This window comes from Pieris rapae, chromosome 10, assembly GCF_905147795.1.
Source record: "Pieris rapae chromosome 10, ilPieRapa1.1, whole genome shotgun sequence".
Classification (NCBI taxonomy): Eukaryota; Metazoa; Arthropoda; class Insecta; order Lepidoptera; family Pieridae; genus Pieris; species Pieris rapae.
Window position 1 is genome coordinate 4,412,238 of NC_059518.1, and position 18,367 is coordinate 4,430,604.

The 18,367-nt window shown below is 31.8% G+C and overlaps 3 protein-coding genes across 5 annotated transcripts; 2 read left to right on the forward strand and 1 right to left on the reverse strand.

Annotated features, from left to right (window-relative positions):
- The first annotated feature begins 386 nt into the window (after window positions 1-386).
- LOC110994202 (mRNA-capping enzyme) lies at window positions 387-8,759 on the forward strand. Of its 2 annotated transcripts, none has more exons than XM_022260724.2 (12): window positions 387-854; window positions 1,150-1,286; window positions 1,738-1,905; window positions 2,135-2,238; window positions 2,682-2,769; window positions 3,477-3,716; window positions 4,103-4,235; window positions 5,792-5,937; window positions 6,846-7,011; window positions 7,082-7,182; window positions 7,527-7,717; window positions 8,046-8,759. In XM_022260724.2, exons 1-12 carry the CDS (start codon window positions 669-671, stop codon window positions 8,147-8,149), a joined length of 1,764 nt encoding a protein of 587 aa, XP_022116416.2. In that variant the 5' UTR covers window positions 387-668; the 3' UTR covers window positions 8,150-8,759. The 2 variants fall into 2 exon arrangements, with proteins under 2 accessions (XP_022116416.2, XP_022116417.2); XM_022260725.2 differs by having other exon boundaries at window positions 388-542.
- A 360-nt stretch (window positions 8,760-9,119) lies between these two features.
- Window positions 9,120-10,962, reverse strand: LOC110994204 (beta-lactamase-like protein 2 homolog). Its single transcript, XM_022260728.2, has 4 exons — window positions 10,680-10,962; window positions 10,440-10,600; window positions 9,914-10,236; window positions 9,120-9,453 (listed from the first exon to the last, which is right to left on the reverse strand). Exons 1-4 carry the CDS (start codon window positions 10,799-10,801, stop codon window positions 9,181-9,183), a joined length of 879 nt encoding a protein of 292 aa, XP_022116420.2. The 5' UTR covers window positions 10,802-10,962; the 3' UTR covers window positions 9,120-9,180.
- Window positions 10,963-11,131: 169 nt separating this feature from the next.
- On the forward strand, window positions 11,132-17,287 carry LOC110994203 (NADH dehydrogenase [ubiquinone] flavoprotein 1, mitochondrial). 2 transcript variants are annotated; one of them, XM_022260726.2, is made up of 8 exons: window positions 11,132-11,271; window positions 11,403-11,618; window positions 11,960-12,252; window positions 12,620-12,850; window positions 15,130-15,362; window positions 16,093-16,296; window positions 16,637-16,704; window positions 16,906-17,287. In XM_022260726.2, exons 1-8 carry the CDS (start codon window positions 11,223-11,225, stop codon window positions 17,043-17,045), a joined length of 1,434 nt encoding a protein of 477 aa, XP_022116418.1. In that variant the 5' UTR covers window positions 11,132-11,222; the 3' UTR covers window positions 17,046-17,287. The 2 variants fall into 2 exon arrangements, with proteins under 2 accessions (XP_022116418.1, XP_022116419.1); XM_022260727.2 differs by having other exon boundaries at window positions 11,168-11,271; window positions 11,412-11,618.
- Window positions 17,288-18,367: the final 1,080 nt, after the last annotated feature.

Here is an 18,367-nt window from a genome sequence, read left to right on the forward strand (position 1 = left end):
AATATGCTAGTCTAAATATATCGATTATAATTAAACTTTTGATTATTACGGTAAAAAGTTTGTAAAATACCTTCATATTCTGACAATTTAACGTGACCAATATAGTTTGCTGCTATGTGAATTAATATTTTTTTACGGGTATGTTGGAGCGCGGGGCCCCTAAATCCGCGGGGCCCTTGACATTTGCTACTCTTACTACGTGGCTAATCCGGCACTGTATACAACTGCTATTTATTATATATTTCTTAAGGGGTTTTTGATGGATTTGAATCGATATTTAGGGGATTTAAATTGGTCATAGGGAAGCTTGGTGTAGAAGTAGGCATCACTGCTTTGTAGTGAATAGTCATACTAATTCAGAACTAGATTTTGAGTCTGTTTTCTTTTACTTCTACTTGATCTGTGATCTCGATGAACTGCGATTCATAAAGTTAAAAATTATAAAGCAATAATTGAAATCGTACATAGAAGAAAGAATAAATGAACTCTTTAATAGTTTTAAAAATAAATAAAAGTTATCGCCAATGTGATCGAGTTTAAGAGTAAGAAAGCATTAATAAGTAAAACGTGTCTAATTATTACATAGTGTAGATTTTTTAAGTTCGCCACGAATTAGCAAATTGCTTCAAAGTCAAAAAACTGGACCAAGCAGGCTCGACCAAGTAAAAATGAGTAACAGGGATCCGGGTCCTTTGCCAAATAGATGGTTGCGTTGTCCACGCAAGTCTTCTGAAATAATAGCTGAGAAGTTTCTTGCTTTCAAAACGCCCTTAGGTTCTGAGTTTAATGATAAAGTTCCTGAAAACAATCGTTTCACTCCATCAATGCTCTTTGATTACATGAAAGGTTTAAGGGTATGTATACTAAAATTGCATTATAAAACCCTAGTTATTGCTTATCTACTTTTTATTGTCACTATTATCTCACCAAGATTTCTGTTATTGTTGTTTTCAACAGATATCTTATTGTTTATTTGTCTGGTGTTATTTAATAGCGGTTTATTATTGTGGTCAGGAATATTCATCTAAACTCTTCAAACTCTACAATCTTTTCATATTTTGACTGGTATTGTTGCTGTGCTCCATTCAAGTCAAATTTATACAGATTAGTTAATCAAAACCTTACTTCAATACTTCTATTAAATTACAGATGAAACTAGGTCTTTGGATTGACCTCACTAATACATCTAGATTTTATGATAAAAGAGAAATTGAAAAGATGGATTGTAAATATGTTAAAATGGCTTGTCGAGGTCATGGTGAAACACCATCTGAAAAGCAAACAAAGTAAGCTTTTTTATTTGTATTCAGTTCTAGTTTGGTCTTTGGAGGGTTTATGTTTAAACATTTTATATAAACATAACATTGTTTAATATGTAAAGTAATATCTCAGAGACTCATTGATATATATATAAAAATATGATATTGTTGTTTCTTTATCTTGCTAAAACATGACAATGGCTGGACCGTTTTGACTAATTATGATATTAAAATATTTTAGTTTTGGGAAGTTTAGGCAAGATGAAAACACAAATTATTATATAATGTATGTATAGAAATATACTACTTAAATCAAAAATTTAATTTTCTAATAAAAACGGCATAGCTAGGAATACTTTAGTGTCTTTTGTATTTGCCTTCGGAAATTTGTATTTTGTAGTTGCATGTGTATTTTTTCTATATAAATATGATTTGCTAGTGAATATAGACATTGTTTAATATTAATATTTCATTACAGAAAGTTTATAGACATTGTTTCTGAATTTATTTCCCAAAATCCACTTGCAGTCATTGGTGTACATTGTACACATGGGTTTAACAGAACTGGGTTTTTGATAACTTCCTATATGGTAGAGAAATTTGATTCAAGTGTTGATGCATCAATTATAGAATTCAGTAGAAAAAGGTCAGTCAATATTTTTTTAAATTTTATTATTATATATAATGTTTAATCACCATGTTTTATCATCTCATTTATTATTCACCCAAGCTATTCCAGAGTATTAGCAATCAGACTGTGACCCCTGCAGGATCAGGTTTCCTAGTCTCTGTTTCAACATTCCTTAGGCTTACAAATTACTTATTAATGTAGGTCTATCAGTGGTTCTTTAATATAATTAAATCATGCTTTACAGACAACCAGGAATATATAAACAAGATTATATAAATGAGCTATTTAGACGATATGATAGTGATGCTGAACCTATGGCAGCTCCAGAACGACCAGATTGGTGCATTGGTTAGTTTGTTTATTAGCTGTAACATTTGTTAGAGAGTCCCTGGTATGAATAGGTAATCTACAAAAAGTAATTTAGAAAAAAATCATTTATATAAATACCATATTGTAGATATGAGAGAATTGCTGGGATGCCCGGATCTGAAAAGCTAAAGAACTTATTTTGATAAAACTGGAAATATTTCGTATATTGGCATATAACTGATTTAATCAATCAAAGAATACACTTATGGAACCTCATATATTTAGACAATAGATCATCACCTGAATAATTTCTCAACCTTTTTTTTTTGAAGTTAGTTAAGTAGCAAAATTTTCTACAAAAGTAATTGATAATATTTATTTTCTATTGCAATCAACCAATTAAAAGATTAAATATTTACATATATAATATAGTAATTTACTTTGAATTAACTTTTAGACTGTACTAAACTTTTTGTTTGTAGAAGAAGAAATAGATTATGATGATGATGATGATGATAATGCTCCCAGCTCCTCACAAGCAGCTGAATCAAAGTTGTATGGTCCACCAAAGTGAGTTCATAACTTCTATATGTGTAAGACACCAACTTAATACCAAGACCATTGGTATTAAGTTACTGCGACACTATTTTAATACTACATATTAAAATTTGAATACTTTAGTACAATAATATTTTGCAAAATAAAATACTTAAACAATCAGGCTTTATGAGAAATCTAACGTTTGTATTTGTTTCCTTGACTATTATTGTTCATATGCTGTAAGTCACAACTTTTTTCGTACCATGTGCTACCTTAGCCTTTCTTAAATTCTTATGTTAAATGTAACATATATAATTTTTATTATTTAAAAAATTAAATTGTTCACTAAAGAATCCTAATGATAGGTTTTAGAAAGAAATTACTTAAATACATAAATTGTTTACTAAACACAGTTAGAAAATTCAAAATAATTAAGTTAATAAATTCAGTCAAAATAATGAAGTACTTAAATTCAAACTTATGATTATGTTATATATTATGATTAATAAATTTTCAAATAATCGCCGTTAACAATCATATGCCCCTCAGTGGGGCATATGCCTCATGTCGGGAAACACTGCTGTAGGTGTTTAGATTCTGTGCTTGTAACATTGTCAATCTATGGAGGTGTCGGTTTCAAGGTGCAGCCAGTAGAAAAGAGAGACCGTAGGATTGATAGTCTAGCATCTAGGCTAAGATCGGCACTTATAATTAATGTTATATTTACATATCTGTAGGTCAAAAAAACGTCGAAAAGAGGCTAAAATAAAAAAGACTGAATTCATGCCTGGAGTACATGGAGTGGATCCGTTTGATTCCCAACCACGTCTGAGTGAAATCCAGCAAAAGGCACAACAGTTCTGCAAATGGAGTGGTTCAGGGTTCCCAGGCTCACAGCCTGTGTCTATGGATTTGGAGAATATTACTAAATTGAGGGAGAAACCTTACCGCGTGTCGTGGAAGGCTGATGGTGTTCGGTGAGTTTTTTTTTTTAAATCATATAAAATTAAAAGTAGCATCAAAAGTTATTATCTAATATATAAAATTCTCGAGTCACAATGTTCGTTTCCATACTCCTTCGAAACGGCTCCATCGATTTTTATGAATTTTTTAATAAGTCTGAGAATCAGATACTATCTATCTTTCAAACCCCTAAGCGATATGGAGTGTCCACCCCAAACATTTTGTTTTTATTTTATTGACAAAGTTTATTGTTTTTATTTTTTTTAAGATACAGCATACAAAAATACATAAAATTAATAGGCGATTGTGTAGTAAATTCTTTTCTTGCAAGCCCTGGTTTCTGAATCTGTATGAAAAATTATAAAGGAAACAATATATCGTCACATATATACATTTCCAGGTTTATGATGTTAATAGAAGATGAAAATCAAGTGTATATGATTGATAGAGATAACTGTGTGTTTCAAGTTCATGGTTTAAGGTTTCCTCACAACAAAGCGAACAGGCATCTACGCGACACTTTACTCGACGGGGTAAGTCACGTAATATTTTAATTTCATATAGTAAATTACGTCAAACGATTATGTAATATAATATATAAAATGTCGTTATGAAATTTGTATCATTTATCCGTATTTTTTTCTTGGAGACGCAAATTTGTGACATATTACATGACATTTTACAACCTTTGTTTATCTATGGTTTATTCATTATTGGCTATTAGATAAATAAGTTATGACTTAAAGGTCTAGGTTACACTGATATATATATATTGAGAAGCTTCTTAAGTCAATCTCAAACTAACTTTATTCATATAGACCTAGTACAATTGTGAACGTCAACAGAAAAGATGTTAAATTGATTCTAAATTTACATTTACTACCAGTTCGCAAGTCAAGGGCGTAGAGCGGGCAAGAAATTCCGCCACTCTTTTTAATCGCCAAGTTTTGGGTCTTTAGCAAAATTATTTACGTTTATCTAGAGTTCGTAAAATATATTAAAAAATTTTATATTTTTTTGTACTTACAACAAGGCTTCAAGGATATATTGACCGGATAGTGTTATAATATTTAATTACTTTTACATTAAACTAAATAACAAACGAGAGATAGAATTGGTTACATCGTCCAGTTTTTTTAAATACTTTAACGTTAACTAAATACATTAACACGTTATGCAATGATTTCAAAAGGTACTAAGTACATTTATTAAAAATATCGACAACCGCAACTCAAAAACGGACATAATTGTTTTATTTTTGGTGAAAGTTTTAAAAGAACTGTGTGGATTAGTGGCCTGACAATGCGATTTTCAACTCTCAGGGTCCGCGCCCTTTTTTCTACTTTTATTTAACAATCGCTACTACTACCGGTGTAGGTAACGCCGTGAGGAAAGCGGCATGACATAGACCCAGCACTCGATGGCGTCTCAGACAAATGATTTTATATTTATCAAGGTTTTTCAGTTTCTTGACATGACAAAAAAAAACATATGTGCAATTCACACATGGTAGAAGTGAAACCTTCAAAAACATTTTTTTTATTATTAATCATATATAAATTAATCATTTTCCATTATCTAAATGTGTGTGTTCTTTTAAAACAGTATATTTTAATGATGAATTTTAATTTATAAAATTAATATAAATTTTTAATTTGGGAAAAACTAAAACATCGAAAGTTTGAAATTCGATCAAATGAAAAAGCGGCAGTAAAGAGAGGCTGTATAATGCCTGCTATCTCATTTTCTCCCACGTTAAATCATATGATGAATTGATGTTTCTGTCTCTCTTTACCGCTGCATCCGGTTTAAAATCACGACGATTCGAAAGAAGTTTATCTATCTCATTTTCTCCCACGTTAAATCATATGAATTAATGTTTCTGTCTCTTTTTACTGTCGCTTTTTCGTTGCATCCGGTTTGAAATCACAACGATTCTAAAGAAGTTTCACTTCAAAATATACACAGAACTTGACGATCGCTTCAACGTAATACTAAATGTTAGGATTCGGCCTATTGCTGAACATAAAGCAGTTTAGCCGCCGCCTCTAATATGGCATTGTGACTCACTGATAATTTGTTTTTTCAGGAAATGGTAATAGACAAAGTTGATGACAAAACTATTTTTAGATACCTTTGCTATGATATTATCAGGTTCGAAAATCAAAATGTTGGTAAAGAATCATTTTTCCCGGTGAGATTGGACTGCATAACAAACGAAATTATAAATCCCAGGTAAGTTGAATAAAATACAATATGGACGATAACAATTGGTATGTCCTTATTAAATTAAATAAAATATAATAATTTCACGAAAAGAGCGAAGGTACCCATTTTTAAAAGACCGGCAACGCACTTGCGAACCGCCTGCCCGTTTGCCCCATTTTACATTAAGAAGGCGTCACCGTTCCTCTTATTTGTTATCGTGATGACGCGTAGCATTGTATTCATTCATTCACCAACAATTTTGTCGAGGTTTATTGTCGAACTATAATGACGTCATAATGTCAACTTAATAAAAAAAGGTAATTTAGCTCTGCAACAAACTCCATCTCCTACATTCCATCCTGTTCAACCCTAAAACTCCTTCCTATCTCAGAAATGATGATGAATGAGATGATCGTACTAATTACTTACTGACGTGAGACTGATCTTGAATTAGATTTTCGTGATTCGTAATCATGTGCACTTTTTACTTTTTGTTTTTCACGTATCCAGTATCAGTTAATTTTTTTTTTTTGTTCTTATTTAGATTTTTCTTAATAAATATATGTAATATGTATTTTTGCACTTCTTGTCTGCCTTATGTAATTTAATACATTTCTTTCCTTTACCCCCAGTGGTTGCCTGGAAGAGATCGCTCGAAAGCGATAAGGCCGCCAGTTGCACTCCTTTTCATCTTATTATGTTCTATTTTTATATTGTAATGTTACGAAGTGTTAATAAATAAATAATATAACCGCGCCATTTATAGTAAGTACTAAACGGGGCAAAGGGGTTTTGGGACAGTCCCCTTGTAGAAGTCCATTAAGCCAAACAACAAGGTGCATGGTTTTGGCTCAACAGATAAATTGTTTAACAAGCAGCTGGACCATCGAGGTTGATGTTCATCAACGATTCTCAATTATAACATTACATTTCAGAAACCGTGCCATCAGCGAGGGTCTCCTTGATAAAAACGCTGAACCATTTCGGGTCGTTAAAAAGGATTTTTGGGATGTCTCATTGGCTGAGAGACTTCTAACAGACAAATTCGCCAGTACATTGCACCATGAGCCTGATGGTCTTATCTTCCAACCGTCTCTCGATGTTCGTTCATTACATCTTTCATTATTACAATTTTTATGTCATTCTAGTATGAATTTAAGTTTAATTGCAGCCATACATTCCTGGTGCGTGCGAAAACGTCTTAAAATGGAAACCAAGCAACATGAACAGTATCGACTTTAGGCTCAATATTGTGACCCAAGAAAAACCAGGGTATAATTATTTTTTATTTCATATTTTTGCGACATACCCTCATATTTATAAAAACTGAATCTACCCACCATACCGTATCATACCATAACCGGAATAAAAACGTGACATGACACGACTAGAACATGTAAACAGTGTATCACGGCCTTTAATGTGTATAAAAGATGTAAAGGACTACACAAAAAGTTACATAATCTGTGGGTACTGGTAGTCTGTATTTTTTTTAATTAGAAAAAATTGTGTTGAATTTGAAATAAACTTTCAGAAAGTTTATTATTCTAAATAATATTGAATTTAATTTGTGTACACTTTCATAAGATGCTATAGATTAATATAATGTATTGCAGAATGCTAAAAGAAAAAGTGGGACAATTATATGTTGGTCAGAATGATAGACCAATATCTACTATAAAAGTGACAAAGGCAATAAAAAACCTTAACAATAAAATAATTGAATGTCGTTATGAGGACGACAAGTGGGTGTTTATGCGCGAGCGAACAGATAAAAGCTATCCTAATAGTTTCAAAACTGCGAAAGGTAAGTTTTATATCATATATTTATTGCTAAATGATTCGAACAATGTTTTGATTTTTTAAATCTTTATTATCATACAATAAAAATTGTCTATGAAGCTGATATCTATAAATAATTCTTGTCTATGACTTTAAAAGTTTAAAACATCAAAGCACATGTTAATTGAAGTTTTTGTAATATGAACTTTCCAATATTCTTTGTTTCATAAGAAAACTCAAATTTATTTTCTTTAGCTTTACATTATTATAAATTTTTATTAATTAGAGGAAAATGTATATTTGTACAATAACATAATATGTAAACTGATCATATTGTTATCCCTTTTTTTCAGCTGTCTTCGAGAGTATCGTAAATCCAGTTACAAAGGATTATTTACTGTATATCATAAATAACAGATATAAAAAGAAATCACTTATGCCTCCACCAAGTCGATGAAAATATACGACTATGAAAATTCAGACATGCCTATTTCATTAAAACATGTGTTAAACTTTATTTTTTAATACTATAAAGTTATGAGCTAAACTGTGTAACAAAGAACAGTCACGCGTGTTCCCAATATCATCACTGCACATACAATATAACATAAAGTAGTTCCTGAGATGAGCGTGTTCAACCAAACAAAAGTTTCAGCTTTATAATATTAGTATAGATTTCATAGGTAAATTTAAAATGTTATTATTTTATAGCATAAAAATGGCTATACCCCACTGTACATAAGTACATTAAATATACAGCTATATGGCATGTAGATCTGAGGTTGACTCATATCTAGAATAACAGGTTTTTTCAAATGTTTTTGTTAATATGTTACAGAAGTCTGTGAACTGTTATCCTTTATGTGTAAGGTCACATACAAAAAGTAAATAATAACTAAACTGGTATGTTTGCCCAAAACAATTGTCCAAGGCTTGTCAGCTTCTTTTTTGTATAAGACATAATATTTTTCAGGGTTTCTGTAACATATAGCAATATGTTACCGATTTGTTGTTATGGTATTAGTAATTATAATGGATCAAACTGAAATAAATGTTCACAAAGATGAGGCTTTTATTCTTTTATTTTATAATATATTTTTGATAGAAAATTTAATAAAATTTACAGGCAAAACCCAGAATCCCATAGGTGAAATGAAAATGAATCCTCTGGGAATTATCCATAAGAGGTTATGGAAACTGTATAATGGTGGAATTTTATACTCTGCAAACAAGTATAAATAAATATTAAATAAAATTAATATAGTTTTTTGTTGAATGTTGGAATTAATAGTGTTGGATTCATATTTGATATAATTTATAACACAAATTTACATATTTTTAGCGTAATTAAATGGTGAAAATATGTTAATTTGGTACCTAATAAATCCCCCTTAGTGATTACTAGAAAATATAAGAAAACAAGCTACTACTAAATATAAATCCTCTAAATTTGGCCAAATATATGACAATCCTTTGCAGCAAGAGTCTCTATAAACTACTTTGTGTCATAGCTATCTGCCATTTGTTTTCCCCATCTATATCTAGACATTTTATTATTTTCTCTTTGGCTAATTTTGACAAATGATGATTAACATTATAAGCAGCTGCTGGCCATAAATGCTCTGGTGTTTCTTTATATATGATCTTAACTAAATCCATTTCATTCAATTGTTTATCGGAGTTGTTCCTGAGAGCTTCCAAAATTTGTTCTTCCCTTTGAGTTCGATGTGCTATGTAGTATTTAATTTTTTCAATCGGGTCCTAAAAAGACAAGTAGAAACTGTAAATTAAGTAAAGATGTATCCATATAACTAATTAATATAATTTGTTCAGTTCTGTTGGATTACAAGGATTCAGCACAACACTACATTGATAAAAAAAGTATAAATATAACCATTGCCACTGGAAGTTTTCGAGGTCTAGGCCCCGAATTTGTGTATCTGTTTTGTGATCATTTGTTTTTCCCTAACAGGCAAGATAATCAGCCTTCTGTGCCACATATGCCATTGACTTTTTGTGTTAAAGTCACGCTGGTATCCTTAGTGTTTTTCTTAACATTAGTAAGAGCAAGTTTTAAATGTGCACATGTACAAGAAAGTCCCTTGGTGCACAACCTGGGTATGAACCTACAACCTCTGAGATGAGAGTGGCATGATAAAGCCACTATGCCAACACTCAATTTATAAGCTGTAATATTCAGTTTGATAAAACAAAACCTTACATGAATAATATTTCCATGTCCTGGATAAATAACACTGGGACTCAATTCTAATATTCTATTTAAGCTTTTCATGTAGGTATAAAGATCTTCAAAAACAGCAGTGCTATCTCCAAGAATACAGTCCCCACTAAATAAAATATTTTCCTCTTGTAAAGTCAAGACCACATGATCAGTTGTATGCCCAGGTGTGTGATGAACCTTAAGGGTTGCTCCTTCTACTGACAGCTCTTGTCCATCATAAAGCCAGTTAAAAGGACTTGGTAATAGGTTTGTGTCATGAGCATCAGCCAAATCCCTTTTGTGTTTCCAAACTTTTGGTTGTTCTGGTTTTAAAACATAATAACAATTTAAAATATTTAAAGGCATTCTTGAAAGTGGCCTCTGTGTGCAAAACAAAAGTAAGTTAAATTTTTTGTTAGTTTTGTTTATATTTCCTTGCAAAAAATTTGAAACCTCTTACAAGCTTACCAAAGAAAAACTGAAAAAGGTACTGCTACTTTAAAAACACATATTATTTTATACTTGCTTGCAATTGTCCCAAAAATATTCTCAACTCCTCCTATATGGTCATGATGCCAATGTGTAATCACTATGTGTTCAATATTTACTTGTTCTGAACCTACTACTTCAGATAAATGCTTCTGATAATCTGTTATGTCTTTATCACCAGTGTCCAAAAGTATACGACTACAAAAATACTAGTCTGTATCAACAAGATAATATGTAGTTATATTATATGTTCCTTGTTTTATAATTGAATACTTACTTTTTTCCAGTTCCAATTAAGTATGTATTTGTACCTTGAAGCGTCATTGGTCCTGGGTTGCAGCCCAGAATTCTTATGATTCTTTTTGATAATTTAGTTACTGCTGGTATAACAGCTGCCATTATATTAATTCGGTAAAATCAATTTATATACTAAAGCAATTCATATATAATTTACATATATGTTTATTACCCTGTACTTAGACTTTATCAGTCATAAAAAGATCAAAGATAATAAAAAATGATGATATGAAAACCTTTTGATAATATTGTTTTCATTCGAAAAGTGACGGTTTTAGGGAGGTATACCAAATCCTAGTGATGTCAATCGGCAATCCGAAATTTGATCAACTTCATACGTAATCGGATAGAATTTGTTCACAGATTAGGAAGATTGTAAATATGCAGGCAATCTGTATTACTATCGCTACTATTGACACTAATACAACGATGAAAATAAACTGTCTTTTCCTTCACTCATTACTATCTCAATCTGTCATTACTCATTAGCAGTTTATACTTTATGAACCAAGAAAATTGAAAAATGGCTGGAGCATTGGCGAGGATTGTTCAGGGAACAAAATCGCACCTAGGTGATTTTATTAAGATCAAATTATTGAAACAGTGTCAATAATACAAGAGCTTTTCTTAGTTTAAAGCATATCAAGAAAATTTGTTGTTTTGTTGTGCGCAGTTGTGACTTACATAATTTTGACGTGTTCAGGTATTGCAGGGCCTCTGGTGAGTATTACCAGTGGTTCAGTACGTTTCCAGCAGACTGAGAGCCAGGGGAAAACGAAATATGGACCCTTGGCTGATGCAGACAGAGTTTTCACGAACCTTTATGGAAGACATGACTGGAGATTGAAAGGAGCTATGGCTAGAGGAGATTGGTACATGACAAAGAATATTTTGGAAAAAGGAACAGACTGGATCGTTAGTAAGTAGTTGTTCTATAATTGGTTAGATTGTTATTATTATTGCACTAGACATGCATTAAATTATTCCTATGCTCTTCCTGTATAAATATTCAAACAGTATTTAGAATTTTATGTTTTTGTTAACACATTTTGGTACCACACTGGGTTGTACAAAAAATATAATAATATGTATAGGTTCATTGTAATTATACAATTGAATTAAATTGTGCAACATTATGAAAAAAAACACTTGCTATCTTATGAAAATACAAAGGTATGTATAGCAACAATTATGTTTTAATCATAAGAAATAATGATTTAATTTAATGTGCCATATATAAAATTGTACTAAAACTTTTAGATGAACTGAAAACATCTGGCCTTCGTGGACGTGGAGGGGCTGGATTTCCAACTGGAATGAAATGGTCATTCATGAATAAGCCCTCTGATGGCCGACCCAAATACTTAGTTGTGAATGCAGATGAAGGAGAACCTGGTACATGCAAGGATAGAGAGATCATGCGTCATGACCCACACAAGTTAATAGAAGGCTGTTTGATTGCTGGTCGAGCAATGGGTGCTCAGGCGGCCTATATTTACATCAGAGGAGAGTTTTATAATGAGGCCAGTAATTTACAAGTAGCCATTGCTGAGGTATGTCTTAATATCAGTCTTCTTTATATATTGTATTTTATTAAGCCTGTTTTTCAAGTGTCAGAATATTGTGCCTGTTTTAAAGCCTATTTTATATTACTTTCTGCTTTATTTTTAGTGGATAGTTATTATGGTTATAAAGAATATAAGTAATTTTTTTTATAATTATATGTAAGTAATTTATAGTTACCCATACCCATTATTTACGGTCAAATGTATTTTGAATTAACTAGTTAGACATAGGAAAACTTATGTTATTGATAACTTCTGAACCAGCAGGGGCTAGTATTTGTTGAGATGTTGAGGGCAGATATGCTTTTTGTGCACTTTCTACTTTAATTGTATTTGCTAATTTTTTGTATTCCAGGCTTACCAGGCTGGCTTAATTGGAAAGAATTCTTGTGGCTCTGGCTATGACTTTGATGTATTTGTTCACCGAGGTGCAGGGGCCTACATCTGTGGTGAAGAAACCGCTCTCATCGAATCTATTGAAGGAAAGCAAGGCAAGCCAAGGTTGAAGCCCCCATTCCCTGCTGATGTTGGACTGTTTGGTTGTCCAACAACAGTTAACAATGTGGAGACAATTGCTGTCTCTCCAGTGAGTATCTGTATTTGTAATAAATAAAATAAAAATAGCCTTTATATAATTTATAGTGTACTCTAGTACACTATAGTTACACTAAGTCCAAGTCATTTATGTTTTCACTAGTTCTCAATCTCTGACGGAGTGACCGAGTCCAAATTCTTTTAATTTAGGCTCGTTCTGTAGGTAGGTAGGTAGGTGGGCTCAATTTCCGCAACTAGACTCGAATTTGGTCCGTTTTGCGTAAAGCCCTGGCTACTTAAGCCAGCCCAGTTCCTTCCAGAAGCACAGAAGTCCATACATACCAATCTACCATCACAAATGGGGCCAATGTGACCGGCCCACTTCTATTTCTATAGATTACAAAGTCTTTTATTTTTATTCATCTTGCTTTGTATCACATCGTTTTTTACCTTTAGTTTAACTCTTTTAGTTTAAATTGAAGAATTGAATATTTGTATTTAAAAAAATAATGTCAAATAACTAATTATCTGTTGACAAATTATAGTGTTTCTCTTAAAAATCTAATATGCTATCACAATTCCTTATTAAGTTAAGGATATTAACAAACAAAGCAAAGTAATAAAATTATAATAGGTAATCTTCATAATTATTATAGAAAAAATATAAATAGAAATATTTCTATTTATATTTTGTTTTTTTAATAAAAAACGTGTGGCACTAGGGGACTGCCCCAATAAAGCTATTGCATAGAATTTTTTATCAACTTATGCAATTATATTTATTTATGTAATGTATTTTTTTTGTTTGATATTAATTCAAGTTTTTTCTTTGATATTAATTTAATCTACCACTCTACTAGATTCAGACTAACTCGTCTATATAGTTTGTCTCACTTTAACGCGTATCGGCTAGACCGGTCGCGCTTAGGCTACGCTACCAAGAGATGTGTATACGCAGTACCCCTTCTGTTCTACTCTAACGCACCTGGGCTACGTCACCGATCACACCAGACCGCTGTGAGACCGCGACGTAGTATCCCGCTCTAACAACTATAATTAGGTTTATTTTCGTTACGGAATTTCTTGATTCGGTCGCGGCGCTCTTAGCCCGCGATAAAATCTATGCAATAGCTTAAGTTGCAAAAGTTTCAGCTGTTCAACTGCTGATTTTTTAGTGGTCTTTACTTGACATATGCTGTGTTTGTGTATGATGAGCTTACAGTGGCGAAGGGTGAAATTTTGGCAAAGGGAAGCCGGTCCAAAAAAATGTTGAACAGCACTCTATATGAATTAAAGCCATAATAACAAACAAAATCCACAGTATTTAACCAAATCTGCGATTAAATTACCTTACAGAATCAGTCACAGTTTAAATAACACAAATATTAAAATATAACAAACGAAATTATCACGCACCAGTGGTATAGGAACACATGTCACATACTAAAAATAATCTATTTTCAACCAAACGAAATGGAACGCGAAAATATGCCAAAATAAAAAGAATATGACTTGCGAAGGATTTCATTATAACGCTAATTCTTTTTAATTTTGTCGTGTTTTCTTTCTCCCGTGCCGTGGTTCAATAACAATAATTTCTTTGTCTCTTTCTAATAGAGGAGAGGAGAGAACTGCAAGCCGGTCGCGATCAGCCTTATCTTTCTTTAAATTTTACGTACAGTTAGCGAGCATTAGAAAGAGATGGTTTGACACGCTCTGTCTCTTTTCGCCTCATAGTAAAACGTTGGCCGAGATAAGCTGTAATTCGTCGAGTTACCTTTAATGTAATTTAGGTACGAAAAATTGACGCGCTGATTAAAATTAAATTATAAAATGAAATGTGATACTTAGGGTATTGCTAAGAATTACTATTGCTATTGTAAATCGCGCAGGCATTTAATTAATAATACTTTGTTAATGAAATAGAATGTAAATACTTTTGTATGAATATGGAACTGATTTTTGAAAGGTAACCCGGTGGGAATCGGCTTGTATGGACTCTTCGCCACTGTGAGCTTATGTATTGTAACACTTTCTTACCAGGCAAAAAGTCTTACCATACAATCAAAACCATAATAAGAACTACACTCCATAAAGTGTTTTTCCTATTCTAACAGTTAGATTATAGGAAAAGGCAGATTATATCCAGTATATTTGTACATATTATATACCTATGGTTTCATTGAGCAAGTTTGGATGGATTTTCCTCCCTTAATCTAGATAATTTATAGATTTCATAAATTGAATAATGTAGTTATTAAAATATATAGGTAGAAAAATTACAGAATAAAATATTTGAGAAATTTATACTTTATGGATACCCCATTACAGACAATTTGTCGTCGTGGTGGCAAGTGGTTTGCCTCTTTTGGCCGGACCCGAAACTCTGGAACCAAACTATTTAACATCTCTGGTCATGTCAACACTCCCTGCACTGTTGAAGAGGAGATGAGTATCCCATTGAAGGAGCTGATTGAGCGTCACGCTGGTGGTGTCTGTGGTGGATGGGATAATCTTCTGGCTATCATACCAGGAGGTTCTTCCACTCCGCTTATACCTAAACAGTAAGTTTAATTAGCTTAATCGTAGTATTTGCTTCTCAAAATTAATTTATATATTGCATTACATTAATGCTTACAGACGCAACATTATAATGATCAGAAATGGTTTTTTTATGTTTAGAATAGTTTATATATATAATATTTTATTTATATATAGATATAAAATAGTATAATTATCTTTTATTATTATGATTACAAGAAATATGTGATTAAAATGGAAAAAAAGTTGAGCAGTTGTGCAGTACTTAATTCTAGATAATAAATAAATAGTAAATTATGATCGCCATTACAAAAGTATGTTATTGAAATTTGATGAGATGTCCAGTTGTGTATAATTTTAAGTAATTAACAGTAATTAACTTAAACTTCTCTCATTGTTAGGCATCCAAAGAATATGCCATGCCCTAATAAACTGTAAATGGGCATGTAGTTCATACCAAGATAATCTTACTTCTTTCTGATGTTTACTGTTCTGGCTATAAGAATTATGCATGAAATAAATAATTTATATGACAGTATTTTTGCCTGTACTAAATACGTTGTTACTAATGTTCTCTATATTTATCTGCCTTCATTATCAAAATGTAAATAAAACCAACTAAATAAATAAATATTATGGCCATAGTATAAGCTAAGAAATGCTATTCGGAACTATTCTTATTTAACATTTATAGAAGTCATAGTGTCAAATAAAGATTTTTGTATATATTAAGTAAATTTATTACAATTACAGTGTCTGTGAAAATGTCTTAATGGACTTTGATGGTTTGGTGGCTGCTCAAACTTCGCTTGGTACGGCTGCTATCATTGTGATGGACAAATCTACAGACATTGTAAAGGCCATCGCTCGTCTGATTATGTTTTACAAACATGAGTCTTGTGGTCAGTGTACACCTTGTCGTGAAGGTGTCTCTTGGATGAACAAAATGATATACAGGTGAGACCTTGTTTTTTCATAAGATCTAATTTTACTGGAGCATTTAAGGTTTTACAGGTTTTTAATAATTTTGTAATGATTTTTTGTCTTTTTTATTACAATACCGTGATACTATATTCATTCACGACTATAAAATCAATATTCATACTTAAATAATGATTTTATACTGCAAAATCTGTAGCTCAGATCTTAACAACAATTTATTACATTCCATATAAATAAATGTACATAACATATCACATTGGTCTTAAGCCAAAATGGTACAGTTCATATAAGACAAATATAAAATAGTAAACACTGAAATAAGATAAATATTCTTAAAATCAAATGCATTTTACAGATTCGTCGAAGGCAATGCTTCACCTAAAGAGATTGATATGTTGTGGGAGATCTCCAAACAAATTGAAGGTAAATACTAAAATATTAAACATATGTTTATTTTTTTTATTGTCCCAACATTTTTTCTCAAGATGGAAGATATATTTTTCCTTGACGTTTTTTATAGTTCTCGAGAAAATAATTACTTAAAATATACTATTTAGAGCCTAGAATGAATTGCAATATGCAATTAAAACTGCATATAGCTAGTAATAACCTATTTTTCTTCAGGTCACACAATTTGTGCTCTCGGAGACGGTGCAGCGTGGCCCGTACAAGGCCTAATTAGGCATTTTAGACCGGAACTGGAAAGACGCATGCAGACATACGCCATGACCCACGGACCAAGCAAAGCCGAACGTCTTTACTAGATGGCGCCATCAGTGAAGACGTTCGAGGTTCGACGATTCAAGTTATAGGAATACCAATAGATGGCGCGGAAATAAATAGACGTTAAGAGGTCAAGCTTTACACCTCGATGTAGATAAATAATTCAAACATCTCGAAACTTTTTTATTTATTTACTGTTGCTTCAAAAAATTATGGAAAAATGTAAATATAAATGTTGACTTTATTTCCCAAGTATTGTGATATTAAAAGTCGTTTAGAACAACTGATTTTTATTTTTTCTTACGATTTTTTTCTGCGAATGATTAAAGTAAAGCCATTCAATCTAAAATTGACTCATTTGACTTCATATTTTTTCCCTATTACAATAAGCAAAAAAAAACAAATTAATTACTTAATGTGCATGAACCGGATCTTCTACGGTGATACATTCGTATCTAAATGATTACTAAGAATACAATTATTTAAACTGCAAAATGCAATTTTTTATAAACACAATTTGGATAACTCAGACTAATATTAGTTTTCTAGGAATATGATGAATCACTTCTCACTTTCTGCTACCATAGAATCCCCTTCTAAGTTCTAACCTTTACACAAAATCTATGTGATGCGTTTTATATACTCAAACTTGAAAGACTATTTAAGTTGACAATCTACGGTTCAATCCATCACACAATTATATTATTTTAACAGGTCTTTTTTTCTGTTCCCGATAAAAATTAACAGCAGTGTATTAAGAGGAAAAGATAATAAAGAAAACAAACAGGCAATTCCTAAATCCTAACTATGTCTGTACCATTTACCTACCTCATTGGAGGTTTAGCGGAGTTTAAATTCTATATACGCAATTATTTCTTTGCCGTCGTAAGTTTAGCAGACACGGTATTCACATTAACTCAAAACATCCATCCATATCTCGTGGCCTGATTTTATAATATTTGAAATGGTTCACCATATTGAATCATTCAACGTTTACAGATATTTTAGTCAAAGTTTACTTCATGAAGGTGCGCCCAGGTTCAACAGCGTTGCCGCTTGGTCAGGCCTTGGAGGCTGTCTAATGTAACCTAAGATCTTTTTTGCCCTCTTGGAAGTTGCCAATTCTAATAACTGATGAAGCTAATATAATCCTCGGCAGAAAAAATATAAATGTGTCGTAATTTAGCGATAAACAGGCTTCATGAAAATCTTCATTGTGTTGGTTGTTTTTTTATTAGTCTTCATAAATTATTTGATTCTTCTACTGTAACATGACGGTATTATCTAGTCTTCGTTAGTATGACGTTCTAATTTTCATTCCTCTGATATCAATTATCAGCAAATGATGATAAAAATTACGCTT

Excerpts from the sequence above, each read along its gene's own strand:
- LOC110994202 (XM_022260724.2), top strand. The coding sequence starts at position 669 with ATGAGTAACAGGGATCCGGGTCCTTTGCCAAATAGATGGTTGCGTTGT. Across the intron at positions 2,770-3,476 it reads AAGTTGTATGGTCCACCAAA|GTCAAAAAAACGTCGAAAAG; the intron begins GTGAGTTCATAA and ends ACATATCTGTAG. Across the intron at positions 4,236-5,791 it reads GCGACACTTTACTCGACGGG|GAAATGGTAATAGACAAAGT; the intron begins GTAAGTCACGTA and ends TTGTTTTTTCAG.
- LOC110994204 (XM_022260728.2), bottom strand. The coding sequence starts at position 10,801 with ATGGCAGCTGTTATACCAGCAGTAACTAAATTATCAAAAAGAATCATA. Across the intron at positions 10,237-10,439 it reads TATTTTTGGGACAATTGCAA|AACAACCAAAAGTTTGGAAA; the intron begins GCAAGTATAAAA and ends TTTTAAAACCAG. Across the intron at positions 9,454-9,913 it reads GACATGGAAATATTATTCAT|GACCCGATTGAAAAAATTAA; the intron begins GTAAGGTTTTGT and ends TTGTCTTTTTAG.
- LOC110994203 (XM_022260726.2), top strand. The coding sequence starts at position 11,223 with ATGGCTGGAGCATTGGCGAGGATTGTTCAGGGAACAAAATCGCACCTA. Across the intron at positions 12,253-12,619 it reads TACAAGTAGCCATTGCTGAG|GCTTACCAGGCTGGCTTAAT; the intron begins GTATGTCTTAAT and ends TTTGTATTCCAG. Across the intron at positions 16,705-16,905 it reads GATCTCCAAACAAATTGAAG|GTCACACAATTTGTGCTCTC; the intron begins GTAAATACTAAA and ends ATTTTTCTTCAG.